This window comes from Rissa tridactyla, chromosome 1, assembly GCF_028500815.1.
Source record: "Rissa tridactyla isolate bRisTri1 chromosome 1, bRisTri1.patW.cur.20221130, whole genome shotgun sequence".
Taxonomy (NCBI): domain Eukaryota; kingdom Metazoa; phylum Chordata; class Aves; order Charadriiformes; family Laridae; genus Rissa; species Rissa tridactyla.
Genome location: NC_071466.1, coordinates 202,921,452 through 202,946,751, shown reverse-complemented (window position 1 = coordinate 202,946,751; position 25,300 = coordinate 202,921,452). Strand labels below are relative to the sequence as shown.

General features: G+C 38.8%; 1 protein-coding gene across 2 annotated transcripts in view; it reads left to right on the top strand.

Moving 5' to 3' along the window:
• The window catches only part of SLC2A13 (solute carrier family 2 member 13), a 168,336-nt gene that overhangs the window by 24,755 nt on the left and 118,281 nt on the right, over positions 1–25,300 (top strand). For both annotated transcript variants that reach the window (XM_054189296.1, XM_054189292.1), the window contains exons 2-3: positions 5,747–5,906; positions 11,770–11,978. In XM_054189296.1, the coding sequence (XP_054045271.1) occupies positions 5,747–5,906; positions 11,770–11,978 (369 nt within the window). The remainder of the gene's footprint in view (positions 1–5,746; positions 5,907–11,769; positions 11,979–25,300) is intronic.

Sequence of the window (25,300 nt, the reverse complement as noted above, 5' to 3'; positions counted from 1 at the left end):
ATGGCTCAGTCGCTGGACTCTGAAATAGGATCAAGGATATCTTTGCTTTTTGTTTTTGTGATTATTTTACATCCTGAATTTGGTTTCCAACTGGACAGTCTGGAGTCCCATGGCAATTTGTGCCAGTCTCCGTTATCATATGTAGTCTTGCCTGTGGGCCAGTACAGGCTTTTCATTTCATTGTGAACAGTTTGAGAGCTAAAAAAACCCCAAACCCTTAATGGGCAGGTGGATATCCTTTTAGCTGGTTGTATTCCCTGGTTTACCTGGTGTTGATACAAAGGGTCAGCACAAGCTGGAGGGAAGGAGGGACAGAACCATGATGCAAAGAGACACCAGCTTGTGGACGTGCCTCCTTAGCACTTCTAGTTAGCCATCAGTCCTCCTTATGCCTAAGCATGAAAGGCCGATTGGGTTGCGCGCGTTTTCTTTAAAGTTACCCAGGTCTTGCCACCTCTCTTGTATTTATGAACCTCGTGGGTAGTAATCTAAACAGCAACAACAAAAAATTGTCAGGAATCCTTCCCAATGTTTTTGTTGCTCCTGACGCTAGTTATTGGTTGACACCAGTGAAATGACTGGCACTTACATCCCTGCTACCTTGGAGCTTTTTTATTATGCTAGGAGTAGAAGTGCGTCTCATTTCGTATCCTGTCTTCAGCTTTTGTTGCTCATCTGTTTTTATGACGCACCTTCCCTCATGTCTGCTAGACACATGACTGGAGCCGTAGAGGAAGTCCTGGCCTTTACAGGATATGTTTATATCCACCTGATCTTGCAAAAAGTCTTTAAAATTATTCCATCTCCCTAGTATTTATTCCCAAGAACTTGGGTTCTTTCTTTAGTCCTTTCGTTTTGATACCTTAATCTCAGTTCTTAAAATGTATTTTTAATTCTCCTAATTATCATAGGAGTTCTCCTTCATGACCTTTTTGTTTCTCCTGTCAAGTAGGCTTGTTGACTTCATTGCTGAACTTATTAATGTATTCTTTATAATGCTTATGAATTCATACCGAAAATACCTTTCTGGTTGCTAATGTGATGCCTTTTCACACCTGCTTTCTATTGATTGTCTTAAAATTGAGCTATGCGCTCTCTTGTCTCTGCTTTCCAATGGTAAGTCTGGAGATTATAGTAGCAGCTCTTGTAATTATTCTCCTGTGTGATCTTAGAAGTGAAAAAACATTTAAAATAATGATTTAAGTCCATTCTGTCATCTATTGCTTCCCATATAATAATTAGATACATTTTGTGGTCTGAATTTAAGGAACCTTCTATTATATTTTTTTTTTTCTGAACTGTATTCTTTAATGAGAGCAGAAGGTTAATGCCCTGGTTACTCAAGTTGATAAAGATTGGGCTTGCCTGCTCTCTTTTCTCACATTTCGTAGCTGTGGTGCACAATGTAGAGCTTAAACTTTCTCTGACAGGTTTCCAGTTAATTGTTTTAATTTTCTTTTCCTCATGTCTTGTCACTTATCGGCTTTATTAGTTAGGTAGTAATATACTTGCCTGCAGCAAGAATCTTTTATTTAGTGTGAGCAATTTAACAGTGAGAGCATATTAGAATGTGTCATCTAAGTGTAAATGAAAGCATTCTCATATGAAAGATTAAGGAAAGATTACATTGTAGTCATGTTTATTTTGCTAGGAAAGCTGTTCTTTGTTTTCAGATTTCTTTAATACCTATATATTAAATAACTACATAATGAATATTGGTTATGTATTTTAGAGATTTTTGTAGTTGATTAACATTTAATGCCTTGCTTCCAACTGTGCCTTTTCACAAGAACTTACTCTCCTGTGTTCTAGTGTGTCTTAAATTGAAGTTAGAGGAGGAAAACATTAATGCCATCTAAGGCAATTGAAAGCAAATCTGTAATGTAAAAAACTTTATAGAATCTCAGACATTATTTCCTTGAGGTGGTATGATTTTTTTGCTTACTTTGAGCTGTTTCAGAATAGCTTTTTAAAGCCGTGGTGTTTTTGTTTGTTTTTGTTTTTGTTTTTTTCCCCAAGAACTTTGCTTTTCTGTGTGAATGCTTTCTGGAGGGCAGCCAGTCAAACTGGGGAGGGTTTCCTAATTACCTCCTCCCGTTCCCTGAGACCTCCTGCTGCACTCTGTTTCAGGCTCAGAGTAGCAAAGCATATGTTTTGATATCTAAGTGATAACTGGAAATATGTAACACAAATTTATCTTCTAAACTGAGGTTTTTGTTTATATGTTTTGAACCTACAGGTTTTGGAAAACCCAGTAGAGGAAGTAAGGTTTGAGTACAAAGCTAAAAAGGCTGGTTTTGGCAGCAACATTGTGAAGAGTCTCAGGGTGAGAAAGCTGACATGGAAGCCACGGAATCATTTTGGTTGGATATCGACCTGTGGAGATGGTCAAGACCTAACTGAGCATGGTCCTGGTCAATCTGCTCTAACTTGAACAGGGGTTGGACTAGATGATCTCCAAATGTCCCTTTCAATCTAAACAATTCAGTGTAATTTTGAACTAATACTTCAGCTCCTTAGTTTTTCCTAAGAGATCACATACTGTTCATTGTAGGTTTGATAATAAATAATGTTAACTACTGTATTAATGCCAGCTGAATAGCTGGTACCGTTGGCTAGCTTGTTGAGGTGTGCAAGCTTCCCCTTGCCCTGCTAACGCCTGTAGTCATTAACTTTGTGTCAAGAATGCCACAGAAGGAATAAGCCTCCTCCTGTCATGGTGCCTCTTGTTCAAGACACTTCACAAACATGTTTTAACCTTCACACTACCCTCATGTTACAGCAGCAGGCTTTAGTTTTACCTGTAAATGGCAACTGTTGTGTTAGCTGGGGCTAACCGTGGTTCTAGCAGTGTCCCGGCACTGGTGGTGTGCGCTGAACGTTGGTGTTAGCTGTTGGTCTGATCAATGGTGTGGCTCTGGTTTTTGGATGCCTGAGAAGCAGATTTGGCTGGCATGTTTTGGACAAGATTTCTCTGCAGATCCTGTGTAAAATCACCCTTCATTAAAAGTTGAAGGGGGGGCAAAAAGGTAGCTTTTTTACAGAGTGTATATTGTTTTTGATTGTGCCTATCTTTCTAACTGCCTTCCAGTAAAATCCACATAGAGATACTGCCATCTTTACCTCTCAAACTAGCTGCACTAGTGATTATCTATTTAAAAGATAACCTTCTTGGGACTATGTGTTATTTTCTAAAGCTTTTAACCGTATCCATGTTTGCAGGGCACGGGGGAGGATGAATGCTAGGGACTGAATTTCAGTAGCTTCCAGGAGGAAGATGGAAGGTCAGTTTTCTCTTTGTGTCCCCGAAAGACAGAATCACAACCCTGTTTTTCTTCCCTGTACTTACGCAAGTCTCTGTTCTGTTTCTGTACCTGTCAGCTCCATGTTGGAGGGCTTGGTCTCTCATGTCATTCCTGCTGCTCTGCATTTAGTCATCTTCTCTCGTTTCCATGTTACTCTTGCAAACAGTAGGGAAGGTGTTTATGGGCCAAATGACAGAATAGCCACTGGCAAGCAGACTTCCCCCCCCACCATCTTTGAGTTACTATGGCTTTGTAGTGATGAATGATCTAAATAGAGTAGTGGAGAGCAAAGAATGGCCTCAAAAAACCCTTGAGAGGTGTGAAACATCTGGTCCATTGAGTCACGAATTCCCAAACCTGGTGATTAACAGAAGCTTGTTTAGAGTGTAGCAGGGGGATAATTTGTTGCTCGTTTTGCTGTTGAGCCTTTCCTAAACCTCTACTGCCCGTTGCAGGCAGAGACTGTGGCACGGGGCTTTGGGACTGGCCCCACGGAGCTGGCTGTCCTTCCAGTGGGAAGATGGCCACGCTGCCGTGGGGGAAGAAGCAGCCTGAACGTGTGGGGTGGCGTGCCCGAGGCAGAGGGGGTGTCAGGGGAGCGGGACGGCCCAGCCTCCTCGGAGCAGGGCTGCCGCAGCCGCAGGGCCCTTCCCTTCCCCTCCACCCCGCCATGAACCTCGCGTGGCTCCTCGGTGGCTTCAGTTGGCAGAAGACGGATGTGCTCCTGTGCTTTCTCATAAAGGCTTTTCCCTTATATGTGCGCTGTGTACATCGCTTTAATTATAATTGGTTCAAATGCTGATGTGAGGGAAATATCCCTAATGGTGGACTGCGTTTGAAAAATTGCCTCTCTATCAAACATGCAAAGGGCTATTTGAATGCATTTTTCCGTGGTGCGTTTTGGTTGGTTTTGAGAAAAGGTTGAATAAATTCTTAACGGTTTTTTTTTTTCTTCCTGACACTTTTATGTGGTGTTTTTTGTTTTCATTCCGTGTGGGCTGCTCGGTCAATGGGAGGAGGAGGCATTGGCGGGTCCTGGGAGGCTCTGCCAGGAGCTAACTGGGTTGTCATGCTGAGAGGCTGCTGCGAGCATTTACCTGTCGTAACAAAGGATCTGCTGATGCCATTTTATTGTTAAACAATCTATATTCCTCGCTCGAGGTTTTGGAGGCTTGCAGGAGTTCTGTCAGGCTAACCTTGTTGCTAAAGACGATTTTGTGCTCTTAGTTCGGTGAGTCAGCTAGGCAGTGAGGTGCCGGCCGAAGCCTACGCCATTTTATGATGAAGCCTTTCTGCCATGACACGACCTAAGAAACAGTGGCCGAGCATCGGCATGCCTTTAGGTGACCCCATTTCTTGCTGGGCTTGCGGCAGTGGCCCATGCTGGTGTGGAGCTGTCGGTGGGACCCGGTGGAGCTGCCCCAGGATGGAAGATCTGATGTCTCTGCTGCTGCTGGGCTGTGCTCACTGTGCTCGCCTTGTATCTCAGCTGGCTTCAGTCGAAATGTGTTTTTTGTCTGCGTGCTACCTATGTGCTTTCAGTTTTAATGACAAAAGAAATTGCTGTTGGTTGTCACTGCTAGTTCTCTTAAGGAAATAGGGATATACATTTCCTTGAAATGAGAGTGCGGTTTCGTTAGTGGATTTGGCCACCACCAAAGCATGTACCGCACCGGACTCTGCTCTTCATATGCTGTTGAACTCCTGTTTTTACAGTTTGTGTTTGTGCGTGCTCCTGTGAGTGTTCCACATGGGCATTTTTGTCTTTTGCACAAATGGCTCATTTAGAGCCATCGCATAACTCATAGGAAATACTGCCGGTGTTAAGACAGAATAAAAGGCAGCTGTGCTTTAGCTTCAGTCCTTGCTTCCTTATGGTGGTAGAGTTTTTAGCATTGCATATGGAATACTTACAAACCAAGTCAAGAAACAATGCGTTCCTTATAACAATAATGAAATTACACAATAATAAAACAATAATAATAATAATGATGATGATGCTTGGCCTTGCTTTTTCTTGGAGGTGGAAACCATGCTAAAGTTCTGTTCAAACTCAGAGCTGTGAGCACTTGGCATCTTCAGTTAGTCACTTTGACTTATGTGTGCTTACTTGGATTGTAGAATCTCTTTTTTTCAAAACTATAAATACACTTATGCTTTTTATTTAATCTTAGTATACATGCAATGTGAAATGAAGTGAGTTATTCCTTCTATCATTACATCAAACTTTGAACTTGCAATACAGTCGCTAGCAACCAGTGTGTGCGCCCATGGGTATGCTTCTAGAGTTCATTAGGTGCATTTTCCTTCTTTTCATCTTTCCAGACCTGGAAATAAAATTCTTCCAGCTTGTTCCATTTAAATGGTGTAATATTTCATGATGTAAAAGGGATGTAGTATCTCTTTTGATTTTATAACTGTAATTTAATTTATTCTTGTAGGTGTAGCATCTATGACTGTGCCAGTGTACATCGCAGAAGTTGCTCCTCCACACTTAAGAGGCAGATTAGTCACCATTAACACTCTGTTCATCACTGGGGGGCAGTTTTTTGCAAGTGTCGTCGATGGACTCTTCAGCTACCTCGCGAAGGACGGATGGAGGTTTGTGAGTCTTCCTTGCTAAAAGCAAAACTGCCATGGTCGTGATTTGGTTGACAGCTATTCTAGTTCTTCATGGTAAAATAGAGTTTACATATAAAGTGGTAAAACTGTATGCTGAAATGGAACTTTAATAATTAACTCTTGCTAAATGACATCCATACTGCTTCCACTTAGGCTTAATATTCACAGTATTTTTTGACTTTGCTAAACTTTAAAATGGAGGAGCAATAAATATGCATCAACAAGCTTGAATGATTGTCGTGATGTTTATGAAAGTAGCTTGCCTTTTGCATTTAGCATAATTATATGCTGATTTTTCAAAAAACAAATTTCCACTAAGTATAATGCTGTATGTGCAAAATACAGGTGTATTTCAAATAGTCTTAATCTGAGCAGTAGTAATCCAATCAGAATTGAAGTGAAGGATATTGTAGCATAACTTTGTAGTTAAAAGTTTAGGTTATAGAATAATATGAATCTGTTTTACTGTACTTTCTGGATATTGTGGTGTTCTTGTAGACATTGCTAAGTGTTTCTGGACTGCAGCCTTATACCTACTGTCTTTATAGTGGTGTGTAATTTGAGATTGATGAGAAATTTCAGTGGCTCAGTATTTTACTAGCAATGCTGACTTGAAAAAATAATTAACAGAAAAGTGTAGGAGGAATAACTTATACTGTACATTCCAGTTTCTGGAAACTTGTGCTTAATTATGTGTGATTTTCTCTTGAAACGCTCTTGGGAAAGAGACGTGTGTTGTTGTAGAGCCTTCGGTTTCTGTTGCTATAGCCTGGAATCATTGTGCTGTTTGAAAATTCTAATTTGAAGGATCCTCCTCCCATTCCCAAAAGCTTGCAACATAAATATTATTCTGTACTCTGGCTTCTAATGGAGCTGAATAGGGATTTCTAGGTGCGCCGACATTTGAGGTTTAAGTTAGGAACAATTAATCTGGGACTTGGTACATAGAAGAATTTAGAAGCTGATCTTTTTATAGTATCTAAAGAAATCTGACTTAAAACAAAAAGTAAATGTTTTCTTCTTAATGAATCCATGGTTTAATTTGTGTATGGCTGAAGGTTCAAGAGTTTGAGTTTTTACTTTTTGTCCATACTACTGTTTCTTTTGTCCCTTTCGTAAAAAGATGTCACGTTTTGACATCAAGAAAAAAGTCACTTCATGCTGATTTTGTTTAATTTTAATTTAATTTAATTTTAAGTTTTAGGTCTATTTTGTGCTTTCTGAAAATGCATTGGTTACTTTAGCTCAAATGAAATAGCATTTCAAGTTTTTATGTGAAGATTTTGATGACCTTTTCATTATGATGCAGCTGCATTTTCTGACAGACTGTGTGTCCGCTTACAGAGAATGGAGAAACAGCCTTCACTGAAAGAAAAACTTAGTTTTATAGGATTGCTAATCCCCTTCTGGAGTTAAAGAAGTATGCTCAATTTTGAGAAAAGTTAATGGCATGCAGTAATGTATTTCTAGGTAAAATACAAACTGAAGTACTTGATCCTCAGTGCCAGTTATGCTAAGGATGTGTTTGTAATCTGGGTTTCAGTAAATACTAGTGTATTGGAAGAAAAATATAAGCTAGTATCTGCCAAGTATTGATCTTATTGGAGCTTTCGTTTTTTTTTTTTTTTAATTGTTCAGATAAACTAAGATATTCCCTAGCTTGAATTTTTGCAGCTCAAAAGTAAACTTCTGCGCTTCTTTGGAAAAGATCAGTCAAAGAGCTGGCAGTGTGGTATAGGATGTATCAGTTTTCACATCAAGCAGTGACATAAGATTGAGAAGTACAGTTGCACGTAAATAATAATTTGAGTGAAGAATATCATTTCAGTTTGTTACACACACAAGTTACTATCTTTTGGTATGTTTCTAAGTATATTTTGCTAAAATGGAAGATTAAGTGGAAAGCAATAGTCATTGTCAAATGTAGATTTCATCTTTTTGTGAAACACTGGTGTTCTGGTATGCCGCTATAGCTTAAATAGGAATGAGGCCCCCACCCATTGAAAGGCTGCAAAACTGTTGCTGAGAACTTCTGCATTGGTGTAACTTATTCTTTTGTTTGGAACAAAAAATAAGCTACTCTGTTAAACTCAGGCCTTTTAACCTATCTGAACTGAAAAAATGAAAAGTAAAATTTAGAACCTATGGACTGAGCAAGGATAGGAGGTTGGGTGTTTGATCAGAGCTGTGTGAGATGCTGACTTTTGAATATCTCCAACAATGGACATTTCCATTTCTCAAGACAACTTGTTCAGATGTTCAGTCACTGTCACTGGGAAGAATTGTTTTCCCTCGTTTTTGATCTGAATTTTGCTTGTTGCAACTTGTGACTATTGACTCTTGTCCTCTCACAGTGTTCATCTGTCTTTGTCTTCTCTATGAGCTCCTTTTCTGTTCTGAAAGATGCAATTAGATCTCCTCTTGTTCATCTCTTTTCCAGGCAGCACAAACCCAGTTCTCTCAGTCTCTTCTTTTATGTCATACACTCCAGTTGCACAACTGTCTTAGTGATCTGTTGCTGTTCCTGGGTTGTAGCTTGCTTTCATGTTGGTGGTCCCAGTCTCCCAGATTCCGCACAGTGTGTTGAGTAGTGAGGAGTAATTGTTCCTTGCATCCTGCTGGCTCATGCTGGATAACTTTTGCGAAGGCAGTAATGCTATGTTTTATGTACGTGCCAAGTACTGTTCTGGATTGAGTGGATCGAAGTGAAGTGAAGCTGTTGACGATGCATTGGTCAGAAACTGAGGCTATGCTAGTGGTGAGGGATCCAAAGATTCTCAGCTGCGACGCTGGAGTTGTTAATAGGGGATTGTGTACTTGTCTGTCCTCGGCTAGTTCACTGCAACCTAAGGGAAGAGTACAGATCGTCTGTCACCTGGACAGAGTGGCCAGCAAACGCATGGGGAGAAATCACAGATGTTCACTCCTGAGTCATCACATGAGAAGGAAAATTACATCAATTATTGTAGCTCTTAGTGACTGAATGGCTAAGCATTGGAGTGCTACAAAAAACAATAAGGAACTTCTCTGCTCTGCTTGTTCTTGGAAATGCTGGATATTAAATTAAAAATAAACCACAGAAAACAAATATTTAACCTGACTCTTATGTCAGGTTAGCTTTATAAACCCTGCTAATGCCATCTTAATAGTATTGCAGCAGTATGTCTGAGAAGCAGAAATGTTACAGCAGACTTATTAAATTTCATGCTGGATTTTTTCAGGTCTGCTAGACATCTGGCTTCAAATGCCAAGTCTTGTACTCTGTATAGGAAAGAACTATATTAGATTTCTGAAAGCTGGCTCACTGCATGAAATGTCTAGAATTGCCTGCTTTTTCTCTAAATTGTTTATATCAAAATTGCTTGATCTGAAAATTGCAACAACTCTTGTACTTGCAATGGATGTATGCTCTTAACTGAACATTTTCCTTCTGGCCTGCTCCTTGTACTCGACTTTGACCAGAAACATGTCGATTGGAAACTAACTTGAGTGAGCGAGCACTTCCCGTACATTTCTTTTTTATCTTGCCTGTGGTAAACAATCCAATAGAGTCCAACTGGTAGGTTTAGCAGGTTGGATCGAGCTTTCAGGAGCCTCAATTGATTTTGCCTCCTAAGATGATTGCAGGCACCCAGCTGCTTAGTTCTGGAGGCCCTGCTGCATTTAAGGGACTGAAGGGCTTTGCAGGAGCAGAAATTAGGTAATACAAGTGTGAAGGACTAAATCTGTTTATTTACATGCATTAAAGGATCCTTTCGCTTGCAGTTTGACACAATACAGTGACTTTTTAAGCTCTATGGTTTTGTTTTACTCTTCACTTGAAATAGAGAAGGCTTTCTAAATAGCACTGTAATGCAGATAGTGAACATACAATTTGGTGAGCTTCAGTGGTGTGTGTGTAAAGGTGATTCTGTATACAGCTATCAAAATGTTTGTGGGGAGGGAAAAGCATAGGACATTAATGAATGGCAACATTAGAGAATGAGGAATGAGAACGTAGTGAATTGGTGACACTTGTTAGGTATGTTGGCTGAAGACTACTCAACTAATAATCCTTCCACAAGCTTTGTGATTTAAATTTATTTTCTCCCTTCTGCTTTTGTTTTTTTTTTAACTAATGATGAACTATACCATTCTTAAAGTGTTAGAAAATAAGAGACTTGCTCACAGATTTCTTTCTGGAGCAAGACTTACTTGTATGACCTTTGGAAATTTTTGCTAGTTTTAGGAAGAAGGCGAGGGCTCAGCTTGGGGATGGAAAGACTGTACCGCATGCACATTGTCCTGGGATGGCCATATTCTTTGCATTACCTTTTGGGTGTTCTTTTCCGCATTCTCTGGTTTTCTGCCCTGTTGTACTGCTCGTGTTTTTCTTTTAAATCTACAAATGCCTCTAAGAAAGTCTTTTTCTATTTTCATCCAAAATGCATTTGGGCTTGACAAGTACATTTGGTTCATTGCCCTGAAACAAGGTTTCCGTTAATGGTTGTGCTCTCTTTCCTGCTCTATTAGCAATCTCATTTCATAGCATGCTTTATAAAAACATCGAGGTGAGAGACTGCCGAATCATCTGTGTGAAAGCATGCATCCTGGGGTATGAAGAGAGGAGCTAGAAGAGAGATTAGCAAATGTCCTTAATCTCCTGATTGATGTCAAGGTGTGAACCTGTTTATGAGTACAGACTACCTCAGAATTCAGTCTGAGGGCTAGTTTCTGAAGGTGTTTTAATGATTATAACCACTGATGTGAAACCTGTGATAACTGCAGTAACGTATAGGTGACACTAGCACCATTTAAAGTCTTTATTGGAAGTGAAAAAAAAATCTCAGTGAAGTGCAAATGGGAAAAGGTCAGATTTAAAAAGCAGAACAAAATTATATGTTATTCTGCAATTCTTGTTATTCTTGTTAGTGTTTTATTGAACAAATATAAAAATATGACGTGTATAGACCAGAACCACCCATGAAAGTCGGTGGTATGCTGGTCTTCCACAGTCTTTCCCCACACTTCAGCTGGAGCACGTTGTGGTATCTGTGGATGTTGTCACAGGCATCAGTGCTGATCCCTGGAAGCATAGCTCTCTGGCTGGAGGTAATTCTCTGTTCAGTAGAGAACTAGCCTTAATGCTGTATATAGTACACCCCGCTGGGGCATCTCAAATGCAGTTTTGATTTAAAACTTAACATCGCAGCTCTGGCTAAAGATGTAAGAGCAGACTCTCTAAAAGATGTAGTGTAAATTGCTGTGCTGGCGAAATTAACTTTTTTCAGTGTTTCTGCTAATAGTCAGAAATTTTCAAAAGTAAAAGAGGCATATTGCTTGGTCATCTATGTCTGTGTATATGTATTACATATACATATGTATATAATTAAAAATTAAGCATTTTTCATTGGCTGGTTTTGGTTTTGTTTTTTTTTTAATATGTCTGTAAAACAATTAGTGGGATTTCAGTCTAATTTTTTGCCATCAGCAGCATCCATTTGTTCTCTGTGCCTTTGGTTTCTCTTTCTGTTCATTCTTTTATCTTCACGGAAGGGGTAGTCGATCTCCAAACTACTGGAATATTTCAGGGTTTTTATTTAGTCCGACTTGGTGTACTTGGGACCAGTGGCTATAGGGTCAGTGGTGGCAGAATAGTCAACGTGTCCTTGAGATTTCCTGGAATTGAAAGAGAAGATCCTGTTGTCTAAAATACTTGCAGAACATGGTTCTTTAGCTTCTGGTGATAAAAAATACAAGGGGAGGAGGGTTTGACTTGTAAATTACAGCTTGAGTAGCTGTAACTGAGCCTTCTCATAACATGTTTTTGTAGGCATTTATTTATTTATTTGTTTATTTCCAGGTACATGCTGGGCTTGTCAGCCGTTCCAGCAGTTATACAGTTTCTTGGATTCCTGTTTCTTCCCGAAAGTCCCCGCTGGCTCATTCAGAAAGGCCAGACTCAGAGAGCACGGAGAATTCTGTCTCAAATGCGTGGCAATCAGGCAATCGATGAGGAGTATGACAGTATCAAAAACAACATTGAAGAAGAAGAGAAAGAAGTTGGAGCAGGTATGCTGAATGCTTCTTAGCCTCTCTATGAATGAAGAGATAAAAATCAGAAGAAATATTGAAATTGTAGCGTGGGGGAACTTGACATTTTGCTTTTTTTTGTCTATTTTGCTATTGTCTGAAATATTTCATATACTGGTAGCTTCAAAAATGAACAGATGTTTCTATGATCCTACAGTTTTAAATTAGGTTTTGATTTCTTAAGTGAGGGAAAAGTGAAGTTGTGTAAGATTCTAAGTTTATACCACCTACGCGTATGTGAGAATTGCACTCAAAAAAGTACTCGGTTTAAGAATGCACATCTTGATGAGTGGAAATAAATACTTCTATCAGTGAAAAAAGGCAAAGCAGACACTAGGGAGGTCAGAAGGCATTTTACATGCCTGAATTATCCAGAGGCCGTATCCTGGCTGACCATATTCTAGATAAGTAGCCTTTGATTTACAAAACTAGGCATGTAATATAGAGATTCTTCTTCAGTAAAGGCAGCTTCTGAAAGTCCTTTTCATCTGCCCCCAAGAGAATAAGGCATTTAAATCAAATCCTTTGTTTACCCTTTTGTATCCTTATGCCATAGGACTTCATGTCTTATAAAGCAAGATTACCATTCCGTTGACTTTGTGTCCTCTACATATTTTTCCTTTGCTTTGTGCTGAAAGCATTAACCTGGGAACCTCAAGCAACGCTCTTAAGTAAGGCTCATCTTAATTCTTGCAATCATAAACATCGATAGGAAAATACTGTAACTTCTCAGAGCTGGTGGAAAGAAAAATGCAAGTTATTTTATATCTGTGTAAATTGAGATTCAACATTTTATAATGCCTAATCTCATTGCCTCATTGAGTTTGATTTTGAGCCTTACAATAAATAATTAAGTATCTGGAAAAAGTTATTTGACACATATTAGCGAAGCGATTTTCAAAATACTCATCATTGGTGTGAAGCAGGGCTGGATTTTTTTTCACCCATTCTGTTTTTGAGGTTTTGGATAATTTTGTCCAGTTCTTTGGGGAGTGGGGGATGGGAAATGAAGTTCATTGAAGGTGATTTGATGAAAAGCTGAAGTGGATGTTCATAGAACAGCTTGGGTTTAAGAGTCTTGTGCTGAGGTTCTTGATCCTGATTAGGGATTGGGCTGTTCAGTTCTGTGGGAAGTGACTTAATGTCTAGTATTAAAGTTTTTGTGCTTTGTAGAAATAAAAGGAGCAGGTGTTTGGCCCATGTAGTCCCTTATTTTCAGTCACGGGGCTATAGGCATGACCTTGTTTTCCCTGTCAAATCTTTCCTCATGCTGCTGTTTCACTACTTGTAAACTAAATGTAGTAAGACTGTAGTAGGACTGACTTGAGCTCAGTTGTTAAATTAGTCCTCTGTACATTTGTAGCTTGGACAGGCACGCTAATTATCAGGTTGTCGGTTTACTGGGGTGTGCGGATCTCTTGGTTTTCCCCACACACTCCCCCGAAAACTTATTGTGTTACTGGAGTTTCGTTAAATCAAGCACATTCCTAGAAGAAAGCTTGGTTACAGAGAATCAGTGTTTTCCACAGCTTCAGAGTTGTCACCAAAGGGCATTAAAAAAAATGAGGGTAGTTACAAGTATATGCTGTCCCGCAAATGCTTAGCAAATTGGCATTGGATAGTTATGGTCACTCTCATTTTTCATTGCCCTTGTTGTTATAAAAAGGTATGTTGTGTGTCAGCACCAAGACATACATTATTTTTGTTACCTTTCTATGACTTACAGGTGGTATTTACAAGTGGTGTTAAATTGTAGTTACTTTGATTTCTTGAGGAGTTGTCTGGATCCTCAGTATTGAATTTGGCATGTGTAATGTGAAAGAAACTTACTGTTCATGGTTTTGTTGCCAGGTGTTCAGGTATTGACAACTTCAATGTGTGCTACTGCATTGACTGCAAAAGACTTTGCATTTCATTTTGCTTTGTATATTTTGGTTGGAGGGTTTTTTTTTTTGTTTGATATATTGCTGTAGTACTTTTCGTATTCATTTCTCCTATTTGTGGCAGACAATGTTTTAAAACACTAGTTAATAGCAATGACAAATGACATTAGTAATTGCTATCAGACACTTTGGATGTCGTTCCAGTTTTACAAAAAGCTTTAATGACCCTAAACTCCACAGTGTGTGTATGTGGCATTCAAAGAAAGATAACTTTGTAGATTGAAAATCAACTGGCTTACTTTAGGTAAAAGTGCCTTTTCCTTCCCTGTCTTTTCGTTTCTTGAAAAATAAGAGGTGTTCTTTGTCATTAATTGATACATGAGCATCTTTGCCAGTTTCTTAGGGCATAATTTTCGAAGTGAAAATAAGCCTGTGTTTGACTCCTCCTTTGCAAGGGAGTAACAGAATGTAACCGTAACATATTCTGCAGTCCCACACTAAAAACTAACTGTTTCATCAACCATTCTTGTCACGGAAATAATGAATCACAGGGGAACTTCATCTGTGTTGTTTAAGCTACTTTCTTAAAAGTTTGGTTTTAATGTCTGTCGTAAAAGGAGAGAAGTTCATTGCATTTTCCACGTGGTCATCAAGCACTTTCTGTCTTGAAAATAATAAAAATGCCTACAGCAACAAACTTCTGTTTCAGAAGTCTTTTGTACCAATGTGGGATACCTGTTAAGCGAATGATTCACATTTCTTTATCCTTTCCAGTACATTCAGCCAAATCACTGCTGCTGATACTGCTTAGCAGCTTACATTTTAGCATTTTCAGATTGGTAGGTATCAGGATGTGTCTTTTCGACAAACACTTTCCCCATGACTGGTTATGCAAATGACATTTTTCTGTCAGTCATGAATACTGCTTTTGCGTGCTCTGTTCTGTGCTCCCAGTGTGACTTTTGGTGTTATAACCTTGCATTTTGTAAAGTGAAGGAGAGGGCATTGCATTCTGCAGCAACATTACAAGAGAAGTTGAATCTTATTTAAGTCCAGCTAATCATCGGCTGTTAACGTTACCCCCCTACCCTTCCGATGGTGGCACTGTAGTGCAAAAGGGAGGTGGTGATAGGAAAATGCAGGGTAGAGGGACTAATAAGGAAGATGTTAGAAAGAAGACAGCTCCCCAAGACTTGTGGGAACAGTAGCTTATAGGTGTGAAGTGGCCTTCCCCTTCAAATATGCTGTGGCTCTCAGCATATTTGGTGCTCGGGCTCAGAAGCCTTAAGGGAGAGAAAAGGAGAGAGAATGGTCAGAAGGGGTTTGCAACCAAGGGAAGGATCAAAGACATTGCTGGGAGAGCATTCTGGGGTGACTCTTCCTAGCAAAACATGTCTGACTCGCGCTGCTGCTGAACTGTAATTTTTAGTACAGGTAAGGCAGAGGTTCTGTACTGCACATTAGTTAAAAACAGGCAGTCAAATCATAGCAATGCAGGTAAGCGCCGGCACAGTGACTTAATACACAGGTATAGATGAAATAGCTTGTGCTCCTAAGTGAATTAGAGGCTAATTCTAGAGCCAGCACTTTGGAGTGAATTTAATGTGTCAGTTTTGTGCATAACAATAAAGCTATCTAGCATACCTTTTGTAGAAGTTTTACAGGCTGCCAGTGTAGTGGTCATTTCAAACTGGAAAGAAATCATTATAGCATCCAACACTCCGATGTTCAAAGCAAACGACCGAAAAGTACCAGTTTGTACTTTCTTTCTGGGCGAAAGCATCTGCAAACTGTACGGCTTTTCCTCATGCCCCTCTTGTAGCAATACTGAGCTGTGATGTGCCAGGATGCGTGGTATTCCACGTGAAATCAGTAGTGATGAGTATAGTACTAACTTAGCATCTTGACGAAATGTAGATAATTTGCATTAAGACCAGACATTTATTTTTCTGTAGATGAAGGATGTGTAACCATGGATCATAATTACACTAGGAGAGCAGCGTAATCTCTAGCCCTATTTATCCCACATTTCTCTAGCTTGTGAATTAGGGTTGAGACTCTTGACCTTATCTGCTCGGCCTGTGGACCTTTGCATTTCATTATCTGTTCTTATCCGTGTGTATGTGTCATGGGATCATGAAGATGTCTCTTTTGCACATGTTATGGTTAGTAATTCTGGCTGTGTAAAACTGCTGGGGCTCAGTGGTGCGTGGAAACATGCTGCTTCTGTGAAATTCATTGAGTGATTTAGAAAATTGATCATTACACTGTAATATTGTTTAACCTACCATTTTGTGTATGTACCAGAATGTTATGAAATGGGCACTGCTTCTAAATCAGACACTTTCTTGTGCTTTCGTTATTTTTGATACAATTTTTGTAATAGCCTAGCTTTTTTTTTTTGTGAGACCAAGAAAAACGTATCCATGCCACTCTTTCACTCTGGTAGGATTGGCTCACTTTACTTCTTTGCTGAATTTCCTACTGGATCAGTGAGTCAGTCTCCTTTTTTAGGTTTTGTATTTCCCTGTTGGAGATAAATGTGTTATGATATAAAGGTAAAATCACCTCATTACCATTAGATTTTAGCTTGTAACTTTACCCAACTAACTGTCAGTTTGAATAGGACATTATCAGGCAGGAGATCCTTCCTGGTTCCAGTGTATTTCTATTTCTTGCACCTTTCTTCTTAAGTAATGTTTTAACATGTTTGTATTCCTGGCTATGGCTTTGGAACCATTTGACATAGATCTTTCTAGGGCCATACTGGACCCTTGCAGTGTTTTCATTCTTAATCATAATTTTTGCTTTACTTCTGGGAGTCCTTTTTATCCTAGGCTGTTGCCTGACATGCCTGGTATTCAGATAGATATAGACATGCTTATTATTATCGGAAACCAGCTAGAATCTTATTTAATGAAACTTGGTAATACTGTGGTGCTCTGGTAAGGCTCTGCAGAACTCTGAATCGTTCCATTTCCAGGCACTAAAGTCCTATTTGAAGTTAATTCCTCTTTTATGATATTAAGTGACTGTTGTTACCTGTAACCAGAAATTAGACAGAAGTCTTTGGGGCAAAAGAAACAAAGGAGTTGGACTAAGAATTCATTCAGGAAAACCCTAAATCCAATATGTTTGGTAGTCATGTCAGCCTGAAATTCTTGCTTGTGGCAATACCATGTGCCAGGGTCAGTTCCAGGTGGGTTTTGCTTTGGATTTTGTGGGAAGCGTGGGCAACGCAAGAGGTACTTGAAAGGAATGTCTTAGTTTCATTCTTGTATTTTAACCATTTGATATGTTGAATTATTTCTTTGTTCCCTTAAGAACAAAAATTCTTCCTGTGTATGTCTCTGTTGGAATTTGTTTTGAGTTGAACCCATAAAAAAAGCATTCCTCTGGATAATTTAAAATGCAGGCAATGCAGGCAAATAAAACATGGAGACATTTGATCTTAAGAAAGTATACTAACTCAATTCAGTGTGAGATCAGATAAAAAGAAAAAGCCTTCTACAAAACTTGGCAAGGAATATTGAAAGTATGAATTACTGTATTAAACAATTGATAAAGAGAGAGATTAACATTTTTGGCTCTCCTTTTATCCTTAAAGTCTTTTAAAAGGCTGACTTATTCTTGCAAGTATCATCTTTGAGAAGTATAGTTTATAAAAAACATTATTGTTTTTCTGCCTCTTATAGAAATATGACTGCTATATTTTAAAAATAATAGTTTGTTTCTGGTATCCTAGAGTTCTGCTTATACCTTTGGTTTGCATGCCTGTGAGTTTGGGAATGTTTGCATATTTTAGGAATCCTGGTATTAGCGTGTTTACCTGGCAGGGTGTTTGGAGTTGGCCTTGCTTCAGTGGCTTATGACCAAAACCAATCCCTTAATCTTTCACCTTGATTTTTCAATGTGCTGACATAAATTGAATGCTTATCTGGAAATGGTGGTTAATTGCCTGTCTGAAGATCAAATTATTTTGGGTAGACTGCTTCAGATGTATGTTTTGGAACAAACTCTTCTTTGCCTGAAGTCCAGACAGATTTTGTGTATGGTAGTCCTAAAGGGCAGGAAAAAGCAAAACTCCAGAAAACTTGTAAGTATAGAGAAGCACTGTGAGGCAGGAGGGTTTGGTTTGTTTTCGTTTCTTTTCCCCATTTCAGATTCAGTATGAAGTTTCTGGAAGTAAAATTAACTTTCCATTGACAGCATTATCAGCTTTATATTAGTTCACAGCTTCTGAAGCCTACAGAAAATTCAAGCTACAAGTCTGGAAAATGAAAGAAAATTAAAAAGACTTCATCTCTTACGAGTTCAAAAATAAATTTGGGCATAATGATTTTGTTTGAAGCCAAATGACTTGATTCACAGATTGAAGCTGAATTTGCTGACCTTCAGGTAGTATTAACTGCTGCTGTCTGAGGCTGCTTGTGGGACTACATGGTTGTGGGACTTCCTGAGGTTGCATCTGAGGTTGCTTGTGGGACTACATGTCTGGAAGCAGCATTGGATTCCACTCCAATGCTAGTGCATCACACAACATTCAGCTGCGCCCTATGCTTTGTTTAGAAACTGCTACCTGTTTCATGAAAGCATGTGTTTCAGAGCAGAAAAAAATGCTAGAAGAGTAAGACTAGGGATTGACATCCTTTCATGACATCCTTCAATGTGGTTCTTCTAAAGCAAAAACTGACTGAAGGAAAGGCTGTGAATAAGGATAGTGTGTTTTGTTTCAGTCCTGTCCAGGGGACTAAGAATTTGTAACTTGTGCTTCAAAAACAAACAAATCCCTATACACCCTCTCCTGCAAATTTAGCTAAAATATTTTATTTTTCTTTCTTAGTATCAACAGCCAAAATTAGGCATTTTTGGATGGTTGCTCAGGTGTTGCCATTCTCTGTCTTTTTTATTATCTGTTAGAGCTAGCTGCAGTACTTCAAATTTATAAGAAAAGTATCTTTTTACTTTAACACAAAACCTACTTTTTTTTTTTTTTTTGTATTTAAACAAGCTTGTCCAATTGCCTTGAACTAGATCAGTTTCTAGAAGCTATTGGCTTCTGGCCCCAATTTCCGTGCCTTCTAGGCATCAATTTCAGTTCAGTTCTAGAAAGCTGTAAGCTAGACACATTTCTTGGATTTTCTAGAAGTAGTGCTGAGCTGTATAACTGGGCTTGTTATTAAAAGTCTGCTATATAATAGCATAAACTATAAACAGCATTTGTAACTGTATACATTTACAATAGTTCCCTCCCAATCAGTCTAGGGGAAAAACCACAAAAATTGTGAGATTTTAGGAAAGCTGGACTAAAGACTCCTGGCAGAAGTGAATTTGAAGGACTTGGGGGGAATATTCTTGGTCAACAAAAAGAAAAATGGATGTGCATAACATGAATAATAGTAAAGGAGTGAAGCAAGCTGAAAAGACTAGAAGTAGAGAAGGCGGGGGGGGAAGATTAAAAAAAAAAAAAAAAAAAAAAAGACCTGAAGGAGGTGGTTCTTCCCTTGTTGGGAGGCAAACCTATTCTGAAAAGTAGTAAGACTTGTTCCTTAGTACAGGAATGGAAGAGAAAATAAGTGGTGGGAGACACTGTCCCTAACACACGGGGTTTGTTACACTGAGAACGGAGCCCGAGGAAGTGAGGTGGGCTGCAGAGAGAGAAGCCTGTGCTGGTAAATGCTGTTGTATGATTTTAATGCCGGGATAGGAATGAAAGGGCAGAATACATCTGCTCGTAGAAAAGCTACAACATTGAGCTTGGGGAGCTTGAGGCGTCTGGCAGCGGGCCAGCCTTGCCAGCAATGGCGGTGGGTGCGATAACCTCTTCCATCCTGCAGCGCAAGGACCTGTTGCTGCCGTCGTGCTGGCCAGGCTCCTGCCTCTTCGGTCTCCATGGGCCAAACCAGGACTCAGAGCCTTGGAGTCATTGTGCTGGAGAGCAGGTTCGGTTTGAGGGGGGACGTCTGGAGCGCGGTAGCTTGGTTCTGTTAGAAACAGGAAAGGTAATTTTGAATTTCCTCCGTACTCTTGTGCGAGAGATGGGCACGCACTGCCTTCATGGCAGAATTTGCTCTTCGGGCCTTTGTTTTTTTCTAAAATGATTACACTGATGTATTTGTTTCTCATCTGAAATTAGGGATCTACTTTTTTTTATTTTTGTATATCTTTCTTAAGATACTTTTATGACTTAAGAAGTAATAAAATTATGGTGCCTCTAGAACTGCTAATGGTATTCAAGAGCTCAGTTAATTAAAAAAAGAAAAGGGAAAAAAAAAAAAGGCCTAGTTCTTCATCGTTTCCCTGCTGGATCCAGCATCTGCACTGAATACACAATTCTAAGCCGAATGCTCCCACTTGAGCTGCCTGTTCACATGCAGCAGGGATTCAGACAAAATATACAGTGTTGTGTGAAAATGTTAATGGGCATAGGGGGGAAACTTTTTTTTAGACTGCTGAGGAATAATTATAACACTTCACTAAGCTTAGTAATACGATTCATTATTTAGCTCTTAAAGCAGGTTCTGTGGCAAAAGTTGGAGACAATCTTGCAGCTTCTTTGCTCTCTGACCTTGTGAAGATGAGTGGAAACTCTAAAATGGATTTAAGGTTTTTAATAACAATATTTATATGTAAATGCCACAGACAAGTAGCTGAGCAAACTTTACCTATTGATCCCATTTCAGCCTTTTCAGCATAATAATTAAATTAAAAAAGGTTTTGTTTTGGTTTGGGTTTTTTTTTGTGTTTGTTTGTTGGTTTTGGGTTTTTTTTAATTAATATTGCTTTGCAGTGTTGTAGAACCATGTCAGTGTGGAGCTGACTCTTCCTCTCCTGCCTCCTTTGGCTTGGTGACAGGCTTTGCACAAGGGCAAAACTTGATCCACCCACCAGATGTTAATGATCCTTCAACAACAGTAGTTTTTCTTTGCCTCTGTGGTCAGGTGAATACAGTGTTTATACAGCCTGTATAAATTGAAGTACTTTGTTAATAGGAAGAAACCATTAGGGAGGAAAAAGGGTTTTAAACAGTGTTTGCGCTTATTTCTCTTACGTAAGGCCATATTCTGCTCCTGCAATCTAGTCAGGCTTTATTTTTTTCTGAAGACCTTCACCAAGGTATTGTCTGCCTGATTTTTCTCCAATGCACATCTTCTTCTCTTGCCTTTAAAATGATGGCATTGGGTTTTTTTTACCTCTTCTGTTTTCAAGACACTTCATTATTCTAGCAAACCTGAAGGGTTTGGTTCAGAATAAGCAGCTATCCTTGCATGCCTCTCCATAGTTAATCCAAAGTATTCAGGCACTGAGCATTTCAGTAAATCTTATCAACCAATGTGAAGTTTATCACAGTTGGCATGCTGCCATGTGTGGATTGTGTTTTGTTTGACTGAAGATGGATTTGCGGGGAGGGAAGGGAAAGGGTACTTTAATGAAGTTTGCTGCTGAGCATGTTGCTGCTGTGACTCCCAAACTATCCATTTCAAATGCTCCCATACACAAATATTCTTGGGCTTTCCATATGCTGAGAAAGCAAGTTGTTGGGATTTCTTCCTTTTGAAAAGAAATGAAAAATAGCGTAGTACTTCCTAGTTGACTATTTGACCAGAATATGTATTTAGATCTAGTGTTTTATCCAGGACATAAGAAACAGATTCTTTCTTCACCTTAATTCTATTTAACCGTAATTTTTACAAGTGGTGAGCCAGTTCAGAATTGTGTTTCATTCATAATTTTTTGGTCAGCAAAAAGTTTGAGTTCTGCTTTCCTTTTTGGTGGTTTTTTTAATGGTATCCCTTAAGCCATAGTGTTGGCTCACTAACTGTGTAGCAGTGTGCTAGTCTTGCTATAGAGCCAGGAAAGAGATTCCTCCTTGTGTTATTTCACTCCAGAATAGAAGGGTGAGCTCTGCCTTTTCCTTGTTATCATCTGAATGATTGTGTCTGTGGGCTTACACTTTTCTTATGGTGTTTCTGCAAGTGAAGTACTTTCTGGGAAGTTTTCTATGCTATTTGCTATTCCAAAATATTACTGTCTCCTGGAAAACGTCCATGTAGATTAGAGGGGGTTTATATGGTTGACGCATGTGTGTGTGAGATAACTAATGCTGCATGAATAATTCACAATGAATAATTTATCTAATTAATTTAGACTTTCTTTCTGCTTGTCAGTTGTCTGTAGGGAAACTGCAGTTTCCTTAGACATATTTGTTTTCTAAGTGTTAAAGTACTTTGGAATTTTTCTATGTGAAGCCGTAACAAATGCATTGCAAACTTGAAATTTTTAATATAAACTCTTTGGAAATTGTGGCTTTCACAAATATTAAACAGTATTTCAGTCATGTTCTAGAAACATCTGTACAAATAAAGCTCTGAATAGCTCAATTAACAAAATTAAAAAAAATAAGAAAATTTAAAAAGCATCAGTAAGACCAGTCCCTCTCCACCAGGGGTTTCAGGTTTCCCTTTGGCTTAAAAAAAAAAAAAAAAGCCAAACCAACCCCCTCAACAGACAAAGAAAAAACCCACCAACAGCAATTCCTTCACCAAAAGCTGTTTGTCATTTTTTAGCACTCCCCGCACACACCTCCCCCCGCCCCGCTCTGGAAACCACTATTCTGTTCAATGTCATTTTCCGGTGAGGAAAGGCTCACTCCACTGTTCTAGTAGTGGTCAATTTGTATATGGCTTTTTTCTGTGAACGTTCAGAGGTAAATACTGCATTCGTGGATAATGGTGGTTTTGAACTTTTTTTTTTTTCTGATTCTGTACATACTTGAGTGTTTCTATTTCTGTTGAATAAGAAATAATGTTTCAAAACCAGTATAGTTCAGTGTCTATGGATATTCAAATATTTACCAAAAGTCATATGGAAAATGTTGTTATCTAGTCAAAGAAAGTTATCTCACAATGCAGCCATGTTGATTTACGAATGAAGAAATAATTTTTTCTCCAATATTGTGAGTTACATTTAGAATTATTCTGTAATTAAAGGTGGTGAAGGCTTGAAAAATTTCTCCTTTTCCCTGCCATACTTAGTAAGCATCCAGTTCCCCCCTTAAAGAGTTGACTTCAGGCCAATATTTAGTGTTGGCAAACCTAGCACGTTGTTAGTTTTCCCCTCTTCGGTTGCAAGGAGCTTGTAGAATTGCTAATAAACTGCTGAGAGTTCAAGTTGCTGTATTGCTAGTAACAGCTTAAATAGTTAATGAATAGAATAAACATGCTGCATGTTTATTCTGTCCTTTTACTGTGGAATGACAGTTTTTATCGTAGGTTACAAAACAAGCATCTTTGCTGTAACACATGATAGCCTTGCCCTGACGGCCATCAGCAGTGGTGGGCAGGGGCTGGTGGAAGCCCACTGGCATTGTGGGCTGTCTCTGTGCCCAAACCCGTGCGGACTGGGGCTGTGAGGACTTTCAGGCACTTCTTTGCCTTGTAGAACAGTATTTCAGGGCAGAAAGAGTGTAGATCTTTCTTTTGGTACTAAAACTGCATGAATATATTTGGTTTTTTATCAGCGCTGAACATCTTTAATTTTTATGCGCGTTCTCCTTGGCGTCAGTGGCTATAAAGAGAATAAAAATACTGCTTTATTCATTGTGTTTTGACCTGTTTGCCATCACTTATTGAGCATGGAAAGGCTTAATTACAAATGTTTAATAAAATGCTGCATGACTGCTTGAAACTTTAAATTACTATTAAAGCAAAAGTCAACTAAAGTATACTTGAAATTGGATTAATTTAAGAGCATAAGTAATTCTGTCCTTTTGTGATTATATAGAGTAGATTGCACTAGTTTCATATAAATATAAATGTTGTATAAATATCTTACATAACACAAAACGCATGTGATTTTTGTTGTATCTGAGGTGGATGCAGCTCACTTAAGAGAGTGCAAGTATGGGTATATAAATGAATAAATTCTATCTTCTGTAGTACATGATACAGAACGACGACTGGCTCTCAGCCAAGAGATTTCCTTTTTAGTAAAAGCAAACATACGTTTCTATGGCAATAACAGCAAATTTAAAATGTAGGTGGTTCTGACTGTTGCTAGTCTAAAATAAAGGTGGCAGTTGCAGAATAGTTCATTTCATAGCCAAAGGAAAATAAAATTTTTATTAAAGAAAAATGCATCTATATTAGCCCATACCTAGTTTCGGAAATTTTTAAAGTGTAAGTTCTTTCTGATATTTATTTTTCCCGCCTTTTAATTTCTCCTTCTTGCTTTTCACTATGCGTAGCAAAAATTGGAGTCTGCATGTAAATGCTGTACAAATCTTTTTGTTATTATCAAGTAGATTTAAACTTTAATGGTGATTTGTATTACCTTTGCATCTTTCATAATTTGTTGGGACTTTAAATTTTTAATGTTTTGTTAAGTGGTGATTATTTATAGTAGTACACAGAGACAAGAGGCATTAGTGTCTTATAACAGAAGGTAAGTTAAAGTGGTATTTACCAAAGAACACCAGATTGGTAGGGTGGGTAGGGGATAACAGGTTGCAAATAAATAGGGTTGAATATAGCGAGAAGTGTTTATCCTACTGTAATTACGGCATAGTATAACAATGGAAGAGGTCTGAGACACCATTTCATCTCTAGATTGGATTGTTTGGAGCTTCATATCCCTTAGAAGCACATTCCCAGAAGAGTGATAAATTACAGAATACCCAAATAGCACCTATTTGTGAGTGAGTGGCCTCAAATTAATCATCCTGCCCCTAGCTGTCATACTTGGCATCCTTCAAGCTGTTTACTTTATTTGGTCTCCAGGTCTTCCCAAAATCAGTGGAATAGACTATAGGGGCCTGGGGATTCAATGTCTGTGGAGTTTTGGTTTGGTTTTGCTTTGTTTTTTTACGAAGGGCGTATGGACAGCCTATTTCATATATAAGATGATGTTTTGTAGCCAAAATTTGCAATTACTTAAGCATAGTGTGTGCATATGTAAAAATCAGATAGTATCTATTTGGTCATTCATACTTTTTGGTGTGTTGTGCCATACCCTGACAGGGACAGAGCTTGACAGGTGCCCAAAATGTCTACCTGTTCATTTGGCAGGATGGTACCAATCCAAGGTTGAAGCTGAACCTTTCAGTTGATCTTAGTGTCAGATTTCATTAAATCTTCTTTTGCAGCAACAGTCAAGACTTTCTTAAAGTTATAACTTGAGAATATTTAATCTGAAAATGTCACTACAAATTTGCAGAGATTCTGGTATTATCTATGAGATGCATACTCATTTCCCCCATCACAGTGGATGCTCTCTCGGTTGTCCTTGGTAATTCAGATAATCCGTGTTAACTACTCAGTGTCAAAGACAATGGATGAAATGCCATGGAAAGACACGTGGTCTGTGCCGGCTGACTGCTGCTTGTGGTGCTGGGATGGCGGTTTGAGTGCTCCAGTTCCC